The sequence below is a fragment of the Ochlerotatus camptorhynchus genome, unplaced genomic scaffold (assembly GCF_037179485.1).
Source record: "Ochlerotatus camptorhynchus isolate MF236.1 unplaced genomic scaffold, CSIRO-AGI_Acam_v1.1 ptg000324l, whole genome shotgun sequence".
In the NCBI taxonomy this organism is placed as follows: domain Eukaryota; kingdom Metazoa; phylum Arthropoda; class Insecta; order Diptera; family Culicidae; genus Ochlerotatus; species Ochlerotatus camptorhynchus.
The window spans coordinates 231,697-256,347 of record NW_027040812.1 but is presented as its reverse complement, the minus strand read 5'-3'; the positions used below and the strand labels follow the sequence as shown (position 1 = coordinate 256,347).

At 37.7% G+C, this 24,651-nt stretch overlaps 1 protein-coding gene across 1 annotated transcript; it reads left to right on the top strand.

The window, feature by feature from the left end:
* On the top strand, positions 1–23,591 carry LOC135708003 (uncharacterized). Its single transcript, XM_065229939.1, has 3 exons — positions 1–399; positions 21,981–23,046; positions 23,110–23,591. The coding sequence occupies exons 1-3, from the start codon at positions 298–300 to the stop codon at positions 23,454–23,456; spliced, it is 1,515 nt and encodes a 504-aa protein (XP_065086011.1). The 5' UTR covers positions 1–297; the 3' UTR covers positions 23,457–23,591.
* The last annotated feature ends 1,060 nt before the right edge of the window (positions 23,592–24,651 follow it).

The window sequence follows — 24,651 nt, the reverse complement described above, 5'->3', positions numbered from 1 at the left end:
GTTGATAGTATTCGATACAGATACATATAGCAATCACGATATCACTCGATGACCGTGCGGCACATTCCATACGGCTGAACCAGTATCATCTGCATACAGTGGGGGTTTATTGTTTTTATTGCGACCGGAACACTGCACAGTGCATCGATTATCAGTGCTTCGAAGGACGGTTATCCAAAGTAGACATTAGCGTGCGATAAATTATTGCGCTATATCGAATTCGAAGTGCAGCTATCTATCGTAGAACTTGAAGATTGTGTGCAACAGCGGCTATTGTGATTGTGCCAAGTGATAACAATGGCGGCAGCCATGGAAAACATCAGCAATATAAAGTTATATGATTTGATCACCAGGTGGATAGAAGTGCAAAAGATGCGGCCGGATTACAATGATGGAAGTGTAAGTTGGTGACAGTGTAAATTTCTCTAATTGGAAACCATCAATCACTAAATTTGCTATATTAGGACATGTAATGGGAAAACCAACCCATGGTCTAAGAATATGTATTTTGAAAACAAACAAACAACTCATACTGCTTTAACAGAAGTCAATCACAAATTTCACAGAATATTTTTTTAGAATACCTTTTTCGCCCTGTAATCTTATTTTTTTTTCGACTAATTATGTTATCATTAGTACTTGAACTAAGTAAAGTAAGAATAAGCTTCATTTGCATTTCATTTCATTGCACTTTCTTATTGTGCATTTTGCACCAAAGTGGACTAAAAATAGTCTCTCAGAAATTTCTTCCCTCAGGACAGAAAAAATACAAATTAACCTTTTTGTATGTAATTTTACAATAGAATATCGAATATCACATCGATATATGTACTGCAGTGAAAAATATTTAAAATTAATTATTCTTATGTCGTTTTTGTCCTGAGCGAATTCATAATCTGAGGGATTATTTCAGTACAGGAAGTACTTGGTGCAAAATGTACTATAACAAAAATACCCAAAGAATATTCCGATGGGTTTCTGATGAAATCGCGAACCGCTACGACTTCAGCGGCCAGTTTATCCAGTTTATTCCAGCATATGCACATGTCAACAGCATCCTGCATCACCTTGTCAAACCTCTTGAGCTTCCGCTTGATAATCGCCCAATACTGCTAAATCAGGCGAAATTGGGGCAGTTCGAAGACTGATGTCTATCACTGAAGTACCTTCCAGCAGCTTTCGAAATCTGGCCAAAACTTCACAGGTCCTTTGAGGGGCTTTAGTGAAAAGTGGAATGTGTTTTCCCAGACACCTTTGTTAGTGTAGCTTCAAGTCCATCGTTTTGTTCGTTACAAATCCAGGGGTATGAGAGAATTTGACGACGAAAACGAACTTTAACTTGACGGAGAAAATTTGTTTTCTGATGGCCACATTAGATTTTCGATCAATTTGTGCAAAATCAATTTTCTTCTCACGTCTGGCTGGCATAACATTAAAAAAAAATGCACGAATCATAACGAAACTTTCAGCACTGAATGAGGAGAACTTTTCAAACACACTGCTATCAAAACATTCCAGAACACTGACTTCTAGGAGCAGGCATGGAAAATCATTTACATTCATTTCGTGCATTCATATACATTAATTTGCCTCCTACAGGGCTGGTAGTGCTGATGCGATATAATAGTAGTGACTTTAGTGACTAAAATTACGGAAATAGTGACTTGTAAATACTAAATAAGTATCCATTTATATGGAAACTTAGAAATTCAAATACGGTTTAATATGTCATGAAACTTAAAATCAAATTTCATAAATTCCTCTAATTTAATCGAATCTCACAACGGAACCTCCTGTGAAGAGCATTTGAAGTGATTTGAATGATTTACTTTTGCTTACGTTGTACATGATGACTAGCAAATAGTAATTCCCATTTTTATGATCTTGAATTTGATTCTGCGTTAGAAATCTTTAAATTTTTGATATATCTAGGTAGATAACTTTGATAATTTGCTATGAATTTTTCACAGAATTTCTTCAGAATGATCTCAAGAACTTTTTTAAAATAATTCCCCTTCTCTTAAACTTAGAGGCAAATAAGCTTTTACAAACGTAATATTGCATTCTTGAAATTCTTTGCAGAACAATCAACAAAGTTCTTGGAAATAGATTATTTTCGTAGTTGGAAATGCTTAACACCAAATATCAGAATTAATGTGGACATTTTATACGATAGATGAGGATATGAAAGTAAAGAGTTTATAGTTCCGTTATAGTGTGGCAGTGTGAAAATTGTATATAGTAAGAAGAAAGCGAACAAAGGACAATTTTTTTTTTCCTATGTTGGGGACATAATACCACCGCGACCATTACTTTGATCTATTGTGGTGTATCCTCTTTTTATTTATGCCATAACGTAGCGGTAAGCCACTATTGTTTGAGTAACTACCACTACTGTTGTAAGCAATCATCCCAAGCAGGTAATACATTCCTTATGAAATTTATTACCTGATTGGGAGCAGCAGCCCAGATTTCCCAAGGTCTCATCAGACCCTTATCAAGATATCTGCATCGTTTATGAAATAGTGCAACACAGTCACACAGCAAATGTTCAGAGCTTTCACTCTTTAAGTTACAAAAGCGGCATTTATCTTCATGAAGTTTACCAATGATTTTCAGGTGATATTTACATGGACAGTGTCCTGTTATCAAACCAGTGTATGTACTCAAATCTTTTTTTGAAAGATTAAGTAACTTTTGTGTATGAAAAGCGTTCGGCTTTATAAAACGTTTAGATTGCCGAGAATTTAAGGTACTGGTCCAGTTGTACTGTACCTTTGTTTTTTCCCACTTTTTTAGCTCCATTTTTAAAGCACAAAAAGAAAGTCCAAAGAATGGTTCAGGACCGATGAATTTCGTGGATGACCCTATGTTTGCCAATTGATCAGCTTTTTCGTTTCCTTCGATTCCACAATGACCAGGAACCCAATAAAGGTTAACCGTATTTCGACAGGACAGTTGCTGTAATAGTTTAGTACATTCCCACAACAGTTTTGACGTGTAAGTTTTTGATTTCAAAGCATTCAGCGCCGCTTGACTATCTGAACAAATGCATATATTCGCATTTTTATAGTTTCTTTTTATGCAAATCGCTGCACATTCTAAGATGGCATATATTTCAGCTTGAAATACTGTCGGCCAATTTCCCATGGACACCGAAAAGTTAACCCCAGGGCCGGTAATACCAGCCCCGACCATATTATCTTGTTTCGAGCCATCTGTATAAAAGATTAATGATCCAGGACTAATATTCAGTCTTCCTGCATCCCAGTCAACGCGAGTCACACCAGGAACTTGGAAATTATGGTTGAAATAATGTCGCTTTAGCATGCAATCTTCGTTCATCAATATTAATGGACTTATCTTAAACTCTTTTAGAATGCTCAAATGTCCAATAAGATCTCCATCGAAGAAATTCATGGACCGTTTGAGCCTTAGAGCACTTTTCTCTGCATCCAGTTGAATAAATTGATGAAGAGGAAGGATATTGAGTAAAGCATCCAAGGCTGTAGAGGGAGTACTACGCATTGCTCCAGTTATGGAAATAGTAGCAAGCCTTTGTAGCTTGTTTAGTTTGACTTGTGCCGTTTGTTGCTTAGTTTTCGGCCACCATATAAGTGAGGCGTAGGTTTGGTGAGTTCGTTCTAGTTGAAGATTGTTCTTATACATATCTCGATTGCATTTTCGAGGGGACGTCCGGAGAGCCTTGAGATTTAGGCGTTGTTGCTTTTGCGGGCAGACGAGTTGGTCGCCGGTAAGGTCCAGTAAGTGCTGCCAGCAGATGAATCAAGAGGTATTCGAAACAAAATTGGTAAGAAATGTCCATTCAAATCGTTTTATTACAGTTAAACAAATTTCAAAACTATATACATGCCAGATTTGTAAATAATATTTTTTGAATCTGGAAGTGTGTTTATGATACCTTTATCCATTTGATAAAGGTAGAGTGAACATGCGGGGCTTATTATGGTAAAAGTGACCTCGGAGTGGTCGTGAATTACCAGGCATTCTGAAATGGGTCACTGGAGCTGCAATAGAGCTAACACCTTCTAACTCCCGGACTAAACCTGCTTTAATTGAAGGGTAATAAAAAGCAGTTTTCTTCCATAATAACACTGCCGGACAGTGGGGGTTAGATTGTACACACACACACACACACACACACACACACACACACACACACACCATATAAGTGAGGCGTAGGTAATCCTGGGTTTAACTATAGCCGAGTATATCCAGTGTATCATATTTGGCTTCAGACCCCATTTTTTTCCAAACGTTCTTTTGCAGGTCCAAAAAGCATTTGTTGCTTTTCCTATTTGTTGATCAATATGTTTGTTCCAGCAGAGTTTTCTATCTAAAGTTACTCCTAAAAAATTTACTTCTAAAGATAGTGACAGCTTTACGTCTTCTAAGTTAAGATCATTGATAGAGATTTTACGTCTTTTAGTAAAAGGTACAATAGTTGTTTTTGTAGGATTGATATTCAATCCCTCATCTTTGCACCACGATAGTGTGAATTTTAATGCTTTTTGCATTCTTTCGGAAACAACTTTATCGAATTTTCCACGGACTATAATGACAACGTCATCCGCAAACCCAATTATTTCGAATCCTTGGTGCTTTAGTTTTATAAGAAGGTCATCAACAACTAGGGACCACAGAAGGGGAGAAAGAACACCTTCTTGAGGACAGCCTTTTACAGCTGTTACTTTCACTACTGAATCTCCTAGATTAGCTGATATTTCTCTTTTGGATAGCATTTCTACAACCCAGTTGATTATGTTTTTATTAAAACCACGATTTCTCATGGCGCTTATCATCGACGTGAAAGATGCATTATCAAATGCACCTTCAATATCAAGAAACGTTGCTAGTAGAATGTCCTTAGCCGCAAAGGATTTTTCTATTTTATTAATAAGAGTATGAAGAGCTGTTATTGTTGACTTGCCTGACTGGTAAGCAAATTGTGTATTACATAATGGTTTATTAAGAAGTATTTCTGATTTGACATATTCATCTATGAGTTTTTCCATTAATTTCAAAAATATTGATGACAGGCTTATTGGTCTAAATGATTTTGGTGAAGATTTATCTCTTTTGTTCGCCTTTGGTATGAATACCACTCGGGCTTGTCTCCATTTTTTTGGGATGTATCTCAATAAGAAACTAGACTTGAACAATTTAACTAAAACAGGAATTATTATAGATTTAAAATTTTGAATATGTGCTGGAAAAATTCCATCTGGGCCAGGGGATTTGAAAGAACTAAAATAATTTATCGCCCATTCAATTCTTGAGTTTGTAAATATTCTAATGGCAAAGTTTTCAGCCTCTTCATTTGACATTTCTAGCCCACATAGTGAGACATTTGTTTCGGTAGATCTATCACGTTCACCACGGTCTGAAGGACAATTTAGAGGAAGGTATGAATAGGATAGAGCATCTCCTTTACCAAGCTCATCCGTTAATAAGGGATGGTGAGTGGTGTTTCCCCCTTGCCACCACTGGCAAAAGGGATGATCGCCGATTTGCTCATGTACCTCTGATGTGCGGAAACAGTTCTATTGATTGTTTCTCGCTCAAGTCACCATCTGACGTAAACAACAACCCGATTCTCAAAATTGTTCTTTGCTCGCATTCTACTTTGTATATACAATTTTCACAATGCCGTACTATAACGGAACTATCAACTCTATAATTGAATCTCCTAATCGATCGTATAAAATTTCCACTTTAAGTCTGATATTTGACGTTAAGCATCTCCGACTATGTAAATCGTTAAATTCACGCATGAAGTAATAACACATGATTAGATAAAATAGATTATTTTCGTTTTTTTATTGATTCATCTAGGCTCCTTCAGGGCTGGTAGTGCTGATGTGATATAATAGTAGTGACTTTAGTGACTAAAATTATGAAAATAGTGAACAAATTGTGACTTATAAATAATAAATATGATAACTCAGAAATTCAAATACGGTTTTATATTGAAATAAATTCCATTTTTTGTCATGGAACCTAAAATTACATTTCATAAATTCCTCTAATTATATCGATTTGAATAGTTTTCTGTTGATTACATTTTACATGATGACCAGAAAATATCAATTTTTTTTTTTGGGTTTCCTAGAGTTTTGTAAATTTTACTGGTTGAGCGACATACATTTAAATCAATGTATAAACCAATAAATCCACTAGGTTAAATAGGGTTAACTACAACTGCAGTATTTTTCGTAGATTTAAAATTTGTTTATGCGTTTGAAATCTTAAAAATTTCTATGTATCCTTGATTATTCGCCAGAAATCCATCGCAATGTTTTCAAGCACTTTTTTAGAATCATTAAGTTACTTGAAGTCTCCTTAGAATTCGCATGCAATTAACCTCAGAAATGTATTAAATTTCTGTTCCGAATGATCTTGGACCCTGAATTCGAATTTTCTTTATGGTATTTCTTCAGAATTCTCAACAAAAAATCCATCTCAGAATACCTTTGAAACTCTTCTCACAGTTCCATTTTGATTCTATTTGAATTCTTCTTGGAATTTCATTCGAATTCTTTAGGATTATATTGGTCTCAGTCTCAGAAATCGCCCCAGAATTCCTTTACTATTCGCTGAGTTTGGAGACCTTTGGAATTCATCGGATTTGCTTAAATAATTTATCAGAACTTATTTTTGTCATCTTTTATCTTTTATTTATTATCTACAATCATATGACAAACATGGTCTACATGATTTAAACGTACAAAAACTTAAACAACTATACTAAATTGCGATTACGTAAACCGACATTTAAATGTTTCACAGCTAACGTTAAAGTCAAACAAGTGAAAAACAGAGTTAAAAATGTTACACATAGCACATATTGGTTCGTTTTGACCGTAAACTGTCCGGTGAAAAGAAAGACGGAGGAAGTTCGTGGAACGAAGAACTCTCGAGGTCACGTTCAAATTCAACTTAGCCAAAATGTTAGGGGAATCAATTATTCCGCAAAGTAATTTTCCAACAAATACAGCACGCATGTCATCTCTCCTTTTAGCCAGTGTGTCCAATCCTAAAAGCTTGCATCGGTTTTCGTATGGGGGAAGTACCACCGGATCCATCCAGGGAAGAGTTCGAAGCGCAAACCTAATGAACTTCCTCTGTATAGATTCAATCCGTGCTGACCAGATGTCGGTGTAGGGGCTCCAAACTACCGCCGCCGTCTCCAGGATGGAGCGTACAAGCGCATAATAAAGAGATCTCAAACAATACGGGTCACGAAACTCCTTTCCAACTCTCATGATGAAACCAAGGTTTTTGTTCGCTTTAGCAATAATACTATTGTAGTGGTTATGGAATGAGAGTCCTGTGTCCAACAGAACTCCAAGATCCTTCACAACTGTCACACGCTGAACTTGCTGGCAATTTATGGAATAAAGATATTCTATAGTGCTCTTCTTTCGGCTGAAACTGATTACAGAGCACTTCGGTACGCTGATATTGAGCAAGTTGCAAGCACACCATTCATAAAACGTGTCAATCAATTTCTGAATCTTAATGCAGTCATCAACTGTACGAACCTCAAGGTATATTTTAAGGTCATCAGCGTACACGATTTTGCATCCTGGAGGAACACCTGATGTACAGTGGAAGACTCGCGACTCAGCGTTTCCCAATTTCACAGAAAGTGAGCGATTTGCTAGGAACGATTCTAACCAGCACACAAAAGCATCGGAAGCACCTAAGTGCCTTAGTTTAGCCAACAATATAGCATGATCAACACGGTCAAATGCTGCTTTGATGTCCGTGTACACCGTATCGACTTGTGCTCCTTTCTCCATGTGTTGCAGACAAAAGGAACAGAACTCCACTAGATTTGTGTTAATCGACCGTCCATGGAAGAAGCCGTGCTGATCAGTTGAGATATACTGCGTAACACTACGCTGCAATAAGCCTCCAATTAAAATCTCAAAGAGCTTTGAGCCAGCACAAAGCGAGGTGATGCCACGATAGTTCGTAACATCTGCTCTGTTTCCTTTTTTGAACACGGGAAAGATGAATGACTTCTTCCAGCATTCGGGAAAAGTTTCCTGACGAAGCGACTGATAGATGATCATCTGTAACGGTTTTGATAGCGAAGTGGCACAATTCTTCAGAACAATCGAGGGTATTCCATCTGGACCAGGAGACACTGACGATTTCAACTGTTTCATAGCATCTTCAACTTCGTTTTGTGTGAAGCTAGTTATGGTTATATCACAAACGTTCTCAGGAACGAATTGCAAGGCTTTCTGGACCTCTTGAGCTGATGCCCTGCCAGAGGCGAAAACACCAGAGAACTGCTGAACGAAGAGGTTACCAATATCTTCAGGTGTGCTGGCTGAATGGTCACCTAGAACCATTTGCGCTGGAAGACCACTTTCTTTACGTTTATCGTTGACGAAAGACCAGAAACGTTTTGGATTTTGTTTCAGCTCATTTTGCTTACGCAAAACATATGTCGAATATAGATGACGGTTATAGTTTCTATACCGGTTGCTGGCTTTAGAAAAGTTGCGTTTGGTGATCACATCTCGCGCACGAGAGTATTTCTTCAAAGCAGCAGAACGCTTGCGTTTAAGCCGTTGAAGCCGTGCATTTGACCAAATTGGCCTAAGCTTTGGTCTGGGTCGAGGGACATATTCACGAAGAAATGATGTCAGTGTTTGGTTTAAAAGTGAAACAGCCACATTCACGTCAGCAACATCCAGAAATGACCAATCTGTGGTCCGTAAAGCATCACTCAAGCCAGCATAATCAGCACGATAGAAGTCGAATTGTCATTGTACCGAACCAGAGGCGGACAGCCAAGGTTGACCAAAACTGGAGGATGGAACGGGTCAGCATCAATAAGAGCTTCAGGTGTTTCAATTACAACACAGTGTTTAACTGCATCGGAATTAGCAAATATCAAGTCCAAGGTTCGGTTCAGGTAATTCACAGTAGGGTTTATCTGCTTCATGTCGAGTAACGCCATTCCATCCACGAGTGAAGCACTTGCAGCAGTATACGTAGAGCCCACAGAGGCAATGTAATCCTGTCCAGTAGCTGACGGCGTCCAACAAAGGCCAGGCTGGTTGTAATCGCCAAACAGCAGGTGAAAGTCTTGTATTGTATTTTAAAACCCTATCAGAATTTGAACCAAAAATCCTCATTCAATCTTCATAGAATTCTTTTCAGAACTCTCGTTACAATGCACCTGGAGCTTGCCTCTCAATTATCTTGGAATTCTTCCAAAAATTGTTTTGAAGCTGATTCTCTAAGGAAGCCTTAGCGTGAAACTTCAGAGGCACACATGTCAGCTTCCACAAAACATACAAATTTGAAATTGCTACTCTCTGTTTGTAATAGCACAGCAAACAAGGAGTAGCAATTTCAAATTTGTATGTTTTTGTGGAAGCTGACATTTGTGCCTTTAAAGTTTCACGCTAAGGCTTCCTTAGAGTATCACCTTAATCATGTAATATCAAAAGTGACGAGCAGCTCAAGGCCGATTTTTTCACCTTTGCTTAAGCCTTAAAACAGTTTTAAGATTTATGTGGAGGTGAACAAATCGACCTTCAGAGCACCTAAATTTACAGACTTTCGTAGTGTGTAGTTTGGCATTTTTCTCTGAAATATCTTGGTATCATCCGTAGAATTCCTTTGATGTTCACTTCAAATTTCCTTTTGAATTTTCATTTATATTTCTAGATAACTCATTAAAGATTTTTGAAAATCTAGCATAGACCAATATCCTTGAAAAGTTTCCAATTTCTAGAATTTATTTTCGAGAAAAGGAAGATTATTTTCCCCGATTTGTTCTCGAAATTCAAAACTATTCCAAGTCCGGTATTTGTCCGGTTATAATTGTTTATTTTTTGACAGATAAGCATATTTCGTCATAACTACTGTTTACTTTCTTAGCGCAAAGTACTCAATTTAAACATTTTGATGATATTTTTCACACCCTATATTGGATGGAAAAAGTGAGTTTAGTGACTATTTTTAGGAAATAGTGACTTTAGTGACTTTTTGGTGTAAAAAGTGACTTTTTAGTGACTGGCTTCAAAATAGTGACCAAGTCACTAAAAAGTGACCTGCTATCAGCCCTGCTCCTTCCGTAAATCCATCCTTAGAATTTCCATGCAATCAACCTCAGAAATTTCAGAAATTTCTGCTTAAAATAACTTCTCTAACTGCTTAGAACTGGACTTTTCCCTTGCATTCAATTGGAAATTCAATTCGTATTCTCCTTAGAATCCCCATATTTTTTTTTCTTGATTTGATTTCCGTCGATCTTGTTTTCCGTGCTGAGCACCAATGCTACCGACGCCAGAGAGGCAGCTCCCACACCTGGACCCTACCTATCGACCCATCAACTCATGAACCGGGGACCAACGGCTTTACTTCCCTTCCGAAGGAAGGCGTGATCAGAGATGTTATGCCTCAGAACATCCCGGTGGCGTTGACTGGGATTGAACCCAGGCCTGCTGGGGTGAGAGGTAATCACGCTTACCACTACATCATCGGCACCGCTAGAAGAATCCCCATAGTATTTCCTCAGAATTCTCAAAACAAAAATCCATCACAACTCTTCTCAGAATTCCTTTGAGATTGAAGCCTCAAAATTCGATTCCATTGGAATTCTTTAGAATTCTCTTGGAAGCATCGTCAGAAATCACCCCAGATCCGCCTAGACTTTGGAGTTTACAGGATTTTCTTTGAATTTTCAACAAAACATTCCCATTTAAGCAAAATTTCAGAACTAATTTTGCATTTTTATTAGAATTGGAACTAGAATCCTCATCCAATCATAAAAGAATTCTTCTCAGAACTCTCGTTAAAATGCACTCTCAATTATATAAGCTGATTTTTGCATCTCTAATAATTTAAACAATAATCAAAAGCGACGCTCGTATGTGTTTAGCCAAGTTTAACTTTATAGGTAAACCTAGCTTAAGATTTAAGTGCACAAGAAGAAATCGGTCCTAGGTGCAGAAGAAGAAATCAGAATCCTTTAAAATTCTCTTAAAATTTACTTTGGATTTTTTAAAGTTCTTAATCATCCTTGAAAGACTTTTGAAAATCTATCACAGACAAAATACCTTTGGAAAGTTTCCAAGGTTTGCAATTTATTTTCTGGGAAAGGAGGTATATTTTTCTCGATTTTTAATCGAAATTGTAGGCATTTCTCAATAGTTTTCCTGGTGTTCTAAAGTTTTGCGGTTCACTGGTCACCCTAGTTAAAATTTTAAAAATTTTAACAGATATGTATATTTTTTAAAACTACTGTACACTCATAAAATTCGACACATTTTTATTGTCAAATTTCCATGTAAAATTCCACATGATTTTTTATGTGTCCACACATAAACAGAATCCACTCAGAAGTACACATGAAATTTATGAGTCAAATGAATAGTATGTGTACACATAAGAACTATGTGTCCGACATTTGTTTATCACATTGTAAAAATTCGTGTGTATGACACATAAAAATAGTCATTGAATTTTTATTAGTGTAGACTTTCTTAGTGCCAAGTACTCAATTTAAAAAATTTATTGATGTTGTTAAATTTCACTCTATTTTAGTAGCGAAAAAGTAACTTTAGTGACTATTTTTAGGGAAATAGTTACTTTAGTGACTATACCAAATAAAAAGTGACTCTTTAGTGACTGGCTTAAAAATAGTGACCAAGTCACTAAAAAGTGACCTGCTACCAGCCCTGCTCTTACTGTTTTGACAATAGAATTTCGTAAAATGTGTATGAAGCTTTTGTAGGTTTTAAAATTAACTACAATTTTTGTGAACAATTTAAATCCGTATCTCTTATGCACATTGGCGTAGCTAATGAAGGTGCCAAGGGGGCCAGGCCCCCTCCAGAATTTTTGTTTTTTTTTTTGACTCGCCGGTTTTTTGTCAAGCTTGTCAAGTTCGATGTTACTATTTAACAGCGATTAATAAAATTGGACCACAAACAACGATTTTTTTTAGTCCTTTACGTTGACTACTATGTTCTGGATTAGAAGAAACAGTTTTGAAAAGTTATATAATATCGATATTTAATCGATGGCCTAATAAGACGTCTTCAGGCTCTACAAATTGTCTATGGGTATTTTTTTTCAACTTCTGGGAGCTTCGTGAAACTTGAAGGGCTTCTAAGAAGTTCAGGGAACATCGTAGAAATTGAAGAAACTTAGGAGAAACTCTGAGAACTTCATAGATATTCAGAAAAAAAACGTAGAAACAAGGAACTTGGACAAGTTCTGAAAACTGCGTAGAAGTGGAACATTTATTTAAGTTTGAGGAGCTTCGTAGAAGTTAAGGGAACATTATTTTTCAGGGAAACTCATTATTGATCGGGAACCTCCATATCATTTCAGGGCACTTTTTGAAGCCTCATGGGTTCCTATCGGGTTCCTGGACACTGTAGCATTGAAGGGAATGAAAGGGCAGACGATCCCGCAAAATTAGGTTCCAATTCAACGATTATTGGCCCAGAACCATACTGTGGAATATCAAACTGTACGGTAAAAATTGAACTCAAACGCTGGGAAGAACAAAGGGTCATGGCCAACTGTATGGCCGTCACGAAGTGCAACCAGTCGAAAAGATTTATAACTCCAAATGTAACACATACCAGAAAGCTCTTGGAGGTCAATAAACGTGCTCTTAGTACATAAACTGGCCTAGTAACTGGGCACTGTCCGAGTAGATACCATTTGAAGACCATTCGTCGGGTTCAGAGCGATATCTGCCGTTTCTGTAGCATAGAGATAGAACATGAAACCTCGGAACATCTGCTCTGCACTTGCGGTGCATTACACAGGCGTAGATCTAAATTTCTTCGTTGTGTTATCTTACAATCTAGTGGTATTTGGTCTGCTAATCCTGGAAAGGTAGTTGGTTTCATGAACCATATCATACCTGACTGGGAAAGGACGTGTCCAGGCAATTAGCCGTCCACTTATTAAATGGTGGTCAGCTTGCATGATATGAACAGTAAACAGGGGTACCATAAAAGTTCAAATAATGGACGCAGTGGTTCAACTCCCCATAACAACAACAACAAAAAAAACCTAATGGACTTGGAATAGTTGTGGAAATTACGAACAAATTCCAAAAATTTCGTTCGTGAAACTTCGTGGAAAATCAAGATGAAACGTAGAAGTTTAGCAAACTTTGTTGAGGAATTTTTAAAAAGTTCAGCGAATCTAAAAATAGTTCAGCAAGCTTCAAAGAGCAAGCTTCAAAGAACAGTGTTCACTCGACTGTCGACAGATGCAGACAGATGTGGTCCTCCTCATTGTTCTTCATCAGCAGCTCTTTCAGTCGATGCGTCGTCGACTTTGGAAATCAACCGTTTCGTGATGAGTGTGTGAGTGATGACCACGTTTTGCGTCCATTGTTGCAATGGAAGCGCTCTGACCCTCGTTGGTGAATCTGCCATACAATGAAACCACTGGAAGCGGTTCCCGTTCTGGTGGAGGAGGCTTATTGGATAGCGGAAGATAAAATGTTTATTGTGTTGTACCTTTTGACTATAGTTTTAAGATGTATTGTATAGTGAACAAGAATCCTCGGCTCTTTAAAGTTAATTCGGTGGAGCCTTATCAAATAAATTAATAAACAAAAAAAAAAGCTTCAAAGAACTTCCGGGATCCTTACTTCAGTGTAGGGAACTTCGTTGTAGTTTGTCAGCGATCTTTCTTCAAAAAAGCTCAATGAACTTGTTGGAAGTTACATTTCAAGGAACTTTCCAGATGTTCAAGAATATTTGTAGATGATAGGTGTCTTTCCAGAAGTGCAAAGACGTTCAGAGATCTTCTTAGGATTCAAGAGGTGAAATAAGTATAAAATTTGTAATTAATTCACAGAGTTACAGAATATAGAATTATGACAATTGATCTTATTTATTTATTTATTTATTTATTTATTTCGTCAACCAACGTAGACTAGTACAATTAATACAGTTTTGTTTTCTTAAATATATATTTATATAAAAAAGTAGTGTCAGCTTTCTTGTCTTTTCTTTTATGAGTTGTTATTTCTTATGGAATAAAAATATTGCTTTAGTTTATGCCGAGACATTGTAAAGTCAATGGTTTCGCAGTGTTTATTGTAAGAGGCCATCATGCGGTTTAATGGCCCATATTTTGCATAATTTGTGCGATGATGTTTTATGGCAAATAAATTTCGATTTCGGAGTTGCCGAGTGGGTGCATGGAAATTTAATTTTGATAAAAGTTCTGCTGAGTCAATTCGCTGCGAAACGATATCATTTACAAATGAAACCATTGCATATTCACGACGCTCTTTTAATGTTTGTATGTTTATAAGCATGCAGCGTGCTTCATATGATGGAAGAGGAAATGAAGTCCAACCTAATCTACGAAGAGCGTATAGGGGAAACGCTCCTATAGTTGCGGTACGTTAGAAGCGTTAGGTTCCTATAGTTGTGTATGGAGTCTCCATACACAACTATAGGAACCTAACGCTTCTAACGTACCGCAACTATAGGAGCGTTTACCCTAATAGAAATTGTTTTTGTACTGATTCTAATCTTTCTTCGTGCGTGATTGAAAATGGAGACCATACAATACTGCAATATTCCAGTATTGACCTCACATAGGCAATATATAGTGTTTTAATTGTGTAAGGGTCCTGAAAGTTATAGCAAAAGCGCTTGATAAAGCCTAGCATGTTATTTGCCCTGTGAATAATTGTATTGTAATGGTCTATGAAAGTTAGCTTAGAGTCTAAGATAATTCCTAAATCCCTAACTCTTTCACATTTGTCTACAGTTTGATTTCCTAATGCAATTGAAATATTTGAAGTTGTTCTTTTTCTACTAAATGATATTAAGTTACATTTTTTTACATTCAATTCTAGTAGACTTTTTTTGCACCATATGTAGAATATGTGTATTTCATTCCGGAATATATTGATGTCTTCTTCATTTCTTATTTCCAAAAAGAGCTTCATGTCGTCGGCATAAATAAGCAATTTAAGTTTTTTGAGAATGTAAGATATGTCGTTTACGTATAGAATAAAAAGGAGAGGTCCCAAATGAGAGCCTTGGGGGACGCCTGAAGTGACTTGAATTGGGCTCGATTTCTTTCCGTTGAATTTAATTATTTGTTGGCGGTTAGTTAAATATGATTCAAGTCATTTCAGGAGCCCTGACTTAATTCCAATTTTTTGCAGTTTAAAGAGTAACATTGGTATGTCAATGCGGTCAAATGCCTTGCTAAAGTCTGTATAGAGAGCTTCTACGTGGTTTCCATTATCCATTGCATTCAATGAATAGTCTGTAAATTCAAGTAAGTTGGTCGAGGTCGAACGACCCTTGAAAAAGCCGTGTTGCATGTCAGTAATTCTATTTTTGATTTGGAGAAATAATTTTTCGTTGATAATTGACTCGAAAAGCTTAGGAATGCAAGAGATAATGGCTATACTACGATAATTACGTACGTCAGATTTTCGACCAGATTTAAAGATAGGTACTAGAAATGAGCTTTTCCAAATTTTAGGGAAGGTTCCGGATTCTAGGGACATATTAAAAAGCCAAAACAATGGAGCAGTGAGTTCCATTGCTAGACATTTAATAAATACTGGAGGAATTCCGTCAGGTCCAGGACCTTTCGAGGCATCTAAATTTTTTAAAGCCTGCAAAATGTCCTGCACTTGAAGTTGATTGAGGCCAATGTCCCTTGAAAATTCTGGATAAAATGCAAAATAATCGCGGTCACGATCTTCTTCAGAAAATGTCGTATAAATTTCTTGAAAAAATTTTGCGAATAGATTACAGTTTTTTTCCGAACTATCACCGACATTTTCGTCTAGATGCATTATTGAAGGAAAATTGTCAGATTTTAATTTCGTTTTTACGTAATTAAAGAAGTTCTTCGGACAGGACTTTATTTCACGTTCAGTTTTTGCATTATATTCTTCAAATGCAGTACTGATAGCTAAATTCAGTTGATCGCATAGATCCAAATAAATTAATAAATTATTACTACTATTGTGTTTTTTATAAATTTTATGTGCTTTTTGCTTCCGATTTTTCAAGTTTTTTATTTGTCTGTTAAACCAGACTGGATTTTGTGTGTTTCTGTTACGTCTTTTTTTCTTCAAAGGTATTTCTTCCGAAATTATTTCTGTTAAAATTTTGTAGAACACGTCTATACCAATTTCGACATTTCCTACATTCCTTAAAATTAATTGCCAATTGACACTGTTTAATTTAAATTTTATTTTTTCGTAGTATGCTAATTTGTATTCAAAGACTTCTTCGTGTTCGCAGTCGTTGGGTCTTTGGTTTTCATGCATAAATAAAGAATATTCGATTGCTGTGTGAAACGCTTCATTTTTCCACAGTGGATTTAATGATTCGGTCACACAGAAATCTTCATAAATATTCGTTAGTAAAAAGTCCAAATAGCAATTTTGTTGGTTTTTGATGTGGTTAATTTGGTTCAGTCCTAAATTAGCAGTTTTGTCAAAAATGAACTGCAATGTTTCATTATCCCCAACGACTGAGAGTAAGATACATTCATTTTCAGAGTCCAGAATGAAGTCAGCATGGCGTTGATTAAAGTCTCCATAGATGTGAACTTTAACCTCAGGAGGAAGGTCAGATAGAATTTGTTCAGCACTTTGGAAGAAGGCTTCATAAGTGCTTTTATGAGCATGGTCTGGTGGAAAATACACTGAGGCGAACACGTGCGTTTCACCGGCTATGTGTGATTTCACCCAAATATGCTCAAATTCTGTAAATTTTGGTGTAAAGATAATTTCTGAGTTAAAATTGGCCGAAAGAGCTATAAGAACTCCACCACCTGACTTCTTCTGTGTTGCATGAAAATTTCTGTCGTCCCTGAATACATTAAAGGCATTTCCAAAGATTTCTTCACTTTTTACGCTTTCGTCCCAGCTTGTTTCAGTTGCCAGAATGACCGAAAAGGATGAGCATAATAAATGTTGATGAATTTCCTTCATTTTAGCTGGGCGATTGAAATTTTGACAATAAATCAAAATTTCAGTCGCATTCTGTCTGTGTGAAGAAATTGTTGGAAATACGTCGGTTGATAAAGTATGGTCATTGTTATTATTAGTTACCTCAGTCTCATGCCGAGCATCGTTATATAGAAATAATGAGTCTTCCTCAAGGTGCGTCAGCGGCGTTGAAAATTTACAGGATTGTAAAATTTGAGGGCGGCCTCCCTAGTAGATTGTAGCCGTTGCGTGCGTTCACTGGACAGGAATGTACGGTAGGATTGCAGGTCTGCCAAGGCGTCGTTTCGAGTAATTCCAAGTTCTTCATGGACGTCCAGGAAAATTTCGTGCAGGAGATTTCTGTCTTTTGGTAGTCCTTCAGCTGCTAGCATTAGAATAGCACTGGTTTTGGTGATTCCGCGAATACATGTTGATGATGGCTGGTCATGCAGGAAGGAGAGGTAGGTCCGAACAATGTCTATAATTTTCGGGTCCCTTAGACGCGCCTTCAGGAAGCGTTGGTCGCCAGTTACGGACTGTTCAGTAAGTCTCACTATTGGCGGACGCATGGGGTCCAGAAGAGGAGGGTGTTCTCGCTCAGTTGGTTTTTCAGTTCGATAAGGGTTAATAGTTTCCCCTTTTTCGAAATTAAAGAAATGAAATTTCGTTGGCTTTTATTTACATTTGTATTCTACGAATTTATGCTTACAATCTGTATTAGAGATACCCCTTTTTTAGTTTACTTACTTACTTACTTACTTACTTATCCTGGTCCGACATCCCTCAGGATTGCACCTGCATCACATTGTTACGCCAATTCACTCGGTCCGTGGCTGCTTGTCTCCAATTTCTCGACCGTCCCACACTTCCAAGATCCTGCTCCACTTGGTCTAACCACCTTGCTCACTGTGCTCCTCTTCGACTTGTACCGGCCGGATTCGAGGCAAACACCATTTTTGCGGGATTTTTGTCCGGCATTCTTAAAACGTGTCCCGCCCATCATACCCGTCCAGCTTTCGCAACTTTATGGATACAGGGTTCGCCATAGAGTTGCGCCAGCTCGTGGTTCATCCTTCGCCTCCATACACCGTTCTCACATACCCCGCCAAAGATGGTCCTAAGCACTCGTCGTTCGAAAACACCCAGTGCTTGCAGGTCCTCCTCGAGCATCGTCGACGTCTCGTGCCCGTACAGAACTACCGGTCTTATCAGCGTCTTGTACATGGTACATTTAGTACGGAGGTGAAGTTTACCCGACCTCAGGGTCTTGTGGAGTCCGTAGTAAGCACGACTTCCGGCAATAATACGCCGACGAATGTCTCTGCTGCAGTTGTTATCCGACGTCACCAATGATCCGAGGTACACAAATTCATCCACCACCTCGAACTCATCCCCGTCGATTGTCACGCTTCTGCCTATGCGAGCCCTATCCCGCTCGGTTCTTCCAGCTAACAGATATTTTGTCTTAGACGTATTCACACGTGCTCCACACGGCCTGAAACGTTCTTCCGGCAATGTCCACGTCGTCAGCGAAGCAGATGAACTGGCTGGACTTATTGAAGATCGTGCCCCGCATGTTAAAGCCCGCACGTTTTATAACACCTTCTAGAGCAATGTTGAACAGGAGGCAGGAAACACCATCGCCTTGTCGAAGTCCTTTGCGAGTTTCAAACGAGTCCGATAACGCACCCGATATCTTGACGCAGCACTGTACACCATCCATCGGAGCCCTGATCAGTCTGGTCATAATGAGAGAGAGAAGGATTAGTATTTTCCATTTAATTCCACTACTTTATTTGCTTATCCTTGACAGATACGCGTATTTCGTCTACAATGTGCAGACTTTTTCAGTGTCTTGTACTAATACTCGAAGTCGAGTATTAGTACAAGACACTGAAGAAGTCTGCACATTGTAGACGAAATACGCGTATCTGTCAAGGATAAGCAAATAAAGTAGTGGAATTAAATGGAAAATACTAATCCTTCTCTCTCTCTCATTATACAGGTATTCCACTAAGACGCCCACATTGATCAGGATTCAGTCTGGTCAGCTTCTCGGGAAAACTTTTTTTAGTTAGAAAATCTTGAAAACATATGGGTTTGCGATCTCAAAATCATTTTTATTTGAATAGTCAGAATGTTAAGAATTGTGCATGGATATATATCATGCACATTTTCCTAAGTCCTAAATGTTTGAAATTTATTCTGTGTGCACTTTACCATGTTTCAACTGGAATATGATGATGAAATATTGAAAATCTAAAAAAAACTAGTTACAAAAATCATGGAATTACCTAAATCTGAGTGTTTTCTTAAGTTTTAAGTGCTTAAATTTATGAGTTCCGGACGCCATGTGATGTCATTACAAAAAGCATGAACAAACGATTATTGCTTGTTAAAAATCAGTAAGCTTTTAAGGCTCTCACAATAGATTTCCTAATCGTTGTTATGATATAAATATAATATCCATTAACAAGTTGCCTTGACACCTTCGAGAATTTTTATTTAACCGTAGTTTAGCAAAATAAAAAAAATGCCAAGTTGTCAAAAAAAAAAACCATTTGCTGCAGCTTTAGCTAAAATGTTTTGATTTTGACAGAAGTTCGAACTACTGAAAGTTACAGCAACTTTAATTTGCTGGAAATTTCTAATCTTTCATGAAGTCAAAATCAGCAACATTTTATTGATTTCCAGCGAATAAAATGTTGTGTGTACACGAAAATTTTCAAGTTTCAACAAAAGAATTTTCGGAAATGGGTTCAGCAGAATAATATTATATTGGAATTCAGTATTAGCATATTAATGTCAGAGTATTTGCTAATAATTAGCAACATTATTTTACTGGAAGGTTGCTGATTTTACGTCAAGTCCAAAATTTGCAAAATTTAGCTAACGGGTGTTCAATAAAAAATGAGAATGATTTCAGTGTCGTCCAGCGCTCTTGTGATAGCATCGCTACTAAGTTGCGTCGTACGGCTGACCAGGGCCCCTTCTTCAATCTTTATTGGCGTTTTTTTTTTGAAGAATAAACATTATGTTTTTATTAAAAAATACTGAATTCGTTGAAAAACATTTTTTTTTTTTGTTACTAGCTATAGGGTTTTGATCTAATTTCCGTCCTACTAAGCACAACCTGCGCTTTACCTCTCTTTTCTGAACGAGTTTAAGCAAAAAATTGAAGATTTCTGTCAAATATGACTTATTCACCTTTCCATACGTACCGTTGGATTTAATAAAGAGTCACAAATTGTTGAGATATTGTTTAAAATCTAATACTGCTTCTTGATTCTAAATTCGTCCTACGAGTTTCAATTCCGTCCATACGCATTGAAACGGCATTCGATTTTCTTCGTCCTAAGGATAAACGTAGAAAAAGGGGATTCACTAGGAGCGCTTCTTTTGTTTTGAGAACAATGAGCGTAAATGTTGTAGCTAATGAGCCTAACGCATCGGAACAAGCCTTTTATTGATTTGTGACGGTTAAATCATTGATATTACTGTTCTTTTCTGGTCGATAGAACGGAAATGGGCGATTACGACGAAGTAGTGGTCTACCCTATGACTGAAAAAAAATCTCATTTTTTATTGAACACCCGTTAATTTCCAGCGATTTATTAGGTGTGTATGTTTATTAAAAGAATCATGGATACAATATTTGAATTTTTTCATTTGATGACTAAAATCTGAGTGGGACTGACATTACATTTAACGTCAATGAGAAAAATAACCGTAAGTCAGTTACAATTAGGCATGGAAAATCATTTCCATTCATTTCATACATTCATTTACATTCATTTGCCTCTAACTTTTTTCATCAACAGCATTCCGCAAAATGATGTATAGAGCTTTTGTAGGTTTTGTTCTTCTTTCTTCCTTCCTTTTGTAGGTTTTGTTATTAGCTACAACTACAAATCTGTATCTCTTATGCATCACAAACAAGAGCGGGCAGAACTTGTTACTGTTTTTCAGTGAATGTAAAATACATTCACCGAAAAACAGTAGTGGCTTCTGTTCGCTCTGGTTCGTCATGCATATGAGATACAGATTTGACTTGTTAACAAAAGTTGTAGCTAATAACAAAACCTACAAAAGCTCTATACATTATTTGGCAGAACGCTGTTGAAGAAACAAAGTTAGAGGCAAAGAAATGTAAATGAATGCACGAAATGAATGCAAATGATTTTCCATGCCTGCTTACAATGCCTTGACGATGCTGCATTAGTTAAGCACAGTATTGAACAGTAGAAAGATACCATGGCTCCATAGAACATTATTGAATGTTTTTGGAATTGTTCCACTGGTTCCGCAGATACGTGCCAAACCCACCATGCGATAAATCAATGCACCTAAGAATTCTAAAATAAGATCAATAAGAATCATGATGGGCAACCAACCATACTCGGACATGTTCCGGGTATCCCCGAGCAAAAAGTAAAACCTTTTTAAATCAAAGTCTATCATACGACACATCAACTCGCATGGGATTTCAAAGTCATAACGATTGGTGGTCATATTATGGGTCTAAAGAACTATATTGGCCAAATCCGGACATAAGTGGACAAAAGCTGTCTTGAGTGAAATCTCATGATGCGATATGTTGTCTAACATTCTTAATTCTATTGAAGCAAGTATAAACTTTAAGCCAAAAGCACCAGCTCGTGTTACATCCGAATGAGCTGAAATTTTCAGTGAGTGGTTTCCTCACTTAATGGCACAAATCTGGCCAGTTCAAAAAATTATAAAAAAAAATCTCCCATATAAATGTGGGCCAGTCTAATATGTATATAGCTTAATTCGCACGTTATACTGATCAATGAAACGATGACGAATGACGGCGTGAAGTCGCACAACCGCAGCTCATTAGTATTCATCGTCTCTACAGTGGCTAAATTCAACTTAGTTCCCAATTAGTAGAGCGCCAATTTTCATATTCATATTGCTAACAGTATTTTTGACTTCTTTCTCTCGACCACAGCCACTTAGCATTGACGTAATGGATCTAACGCTGCTACTCAAGTCAATGGGCCTCAAGCTGGAATACATTGACTTTGAGGAGGAGAAGCTCAACACAGACACATTATCCGTGCAAATAAAGTGCAATAAATCTGGCGTTTTGGCCAAGTTGAGCTACGATTTGGTAAACTGTTCCTGTCCAGATAAGAATTACAAGGAAACCTCTTTTTGGGAGGTGCAAGGTACCGGACCATCCGTGTTTTCAAAGTGCACAAACGATACCTCGTCGAACCTTCTGCCGGAAATTTCTGAAAAATGTTCCATGGTATCCAAAGCAATGCTGTCCAATCTACTGGACTACTATCGGTCCAACATCAGGGCCATCGAGCGGGGAGAAGATGTTCTACAATCGCCTTTGAAGGTTGCCACCCCGAAGATCTGTATCATAAGTCCGGGAAAGAGTCTAACTTCTGATCCTTGTGCAACGCCACCTGCTGAAGGAAAGACTGCACACACCGAGCTCCCGCATACTCCCGATAACAGGAATAAATTTGAGTCAGTTGGGAAGGGGGTCAAACCTAGATCATTGGAGGAGCTTCAAGACAGTCCGAAAAAGTCATCAGACGAACAAAATGATGCCAAATTGAACAGTTCTTTGGAAAGCGTAGGAATAGATAATGCCACACGAGAGCTATCTGGTAACGATTCTGCTGAAAAACCCATAATCGTTGGCGAATCTACTCCCGAGCCTGCGCTATCCAAGTCGAACATGCCGAATGATAGTTCGTTCGCTAATAGCGAAGCCATGAAGGCACTGATCACGTCTAGTCCCAATGAGAAAATTTTCGATTCCATCCTGACCGTCGACCAAAACCACGAACGTGACCTAAATGTAATCCACTGCCTACAGCAAGCCCGCCAGCAAATTGACACCGCTATGCTGGTTATGAAGCTGAACAATCCATGTTCAGACCTTACGAAAATCTCCGCCGTTACTACCACTCCCCAAACGGTCATTCGAAACAAGCAATTTGCTCCAAAACACCCAGAACGGAATTCGATGGTTGCTAGAAGAATGTCTTTGCCAGGTTACTGAGATATGTTTTATTAATCAACACATTCCAACAATATCGATGTTTTTTTTTTCTCAGGTCATCCATCGGAACCATCGAAACTTGCCGCTAGCAGCACTCCTGGATTGATGAAGAAGAAACCGACAATTCCATCGCACCTTGTTAAACCAATGGCACCACGTGGAGATACTCCACGTCCCACTGGGTCACAGCTTAAAACCGCTTCACTGTTGAGAAAAGCGAATTCTTCATCCTCGGTTGCGAGCAGCAGTTCTACAACCAAATCTGCACCAACTACGATCACTAGGAAACCGATTGCTGGAGTTAAACCAATAGGTAGCGTACGGCCAACGTCGAGTGCCGCTGGGCGGACAGCGACGTCCGTGGCCAGGTCGGTCAGTGCGTCAAGGCTCGACAAAAAGTGAAATGGAGTATTTTGAGTGCGTGTCTGTTGGCCATATTTATTTATTACTTTTATGGACATTTTTGGCCTTTGCATTTTCGAACACTGCCAATCCACTTTTTGCAGTGTTGTCCTTTATAATATGATGCGTTTTATAATAAAGTTCAATTACAAACTTCAAAGTTATCGAATCTTCTATAGAAATATATATACTAAATTATGCTTTTTTTCGCCTCTATTTTTGATCGTGTGATCTCAAATTTAAACCAAATTAATTGTAATTTGTTTAAAATAAAAACAGAGTGAAATATCACAGACAAACAGACATTACTCTAGCAAGTTTTTCATCGAACAAGCTTTTAACGGTCAATTTAAACGTATCGTAGTTGGTAGTACCACCACCTGTGGCGCGCATAGTTAATTCCCTTGCGTTTAACGTTTACACACTACCGCCATATGTTCAGTGTACTACCCACCGCAGTGTACTCAACAGATGGCAGTAATGTTTTAGGGACGATGTTTTACAATGAGAAATATTCAATGTGTTATATCTGTTTGTCTGTGGAAATATAATGGTGTTAAAAATGCTGTACGCGTCCTACATGAGGGCAAACATATTCTTCAAGAATTTAAGACATTGTGAACAAACTTGATGAAGCTGGTGATAAATGGGCCCAACGTAGTGGTTAGCGTCCAAACCCCTCACGCTAAAGTTCACGAGTTCAAATTTCATCCCTGGACAAGTCATGAATGACCTAATTTTTTTTAAATATGGATGATTTGCTATACCTATCAACCCTGTTCCACACAATTAAAATTTAGATACGGGGCGATTCAAATATGACGTCCATTCTTGATGGGAGAGAGTGGGTCATAGAATGTGTAACTGTGTAACAGTACGTGTAATAAGTATGAAAAGATGCGGGTAAAAAATCCAAAAACTTGTGTAAGGGAGAACAGCCCATAATGCACCCCTGGGGTAAAATGCCCACTTATAGAAAAACAGCGATAACTTTTCCTTAGATGCATTTTCCGGGCAACGGATTGTGTTTGTTTTCAACTGGAGGGCCATTTCACAAACAATTCTTGATCATAAAATCATATATTGACCTACTGATTCCCTTAAAAAAAATAGCATTTTGTGCAAAATATGACACAGTTGATAAAATCGTCGACTGCAAATTAAGCTTTTAACAGCATATATCGGAAAAAATTGA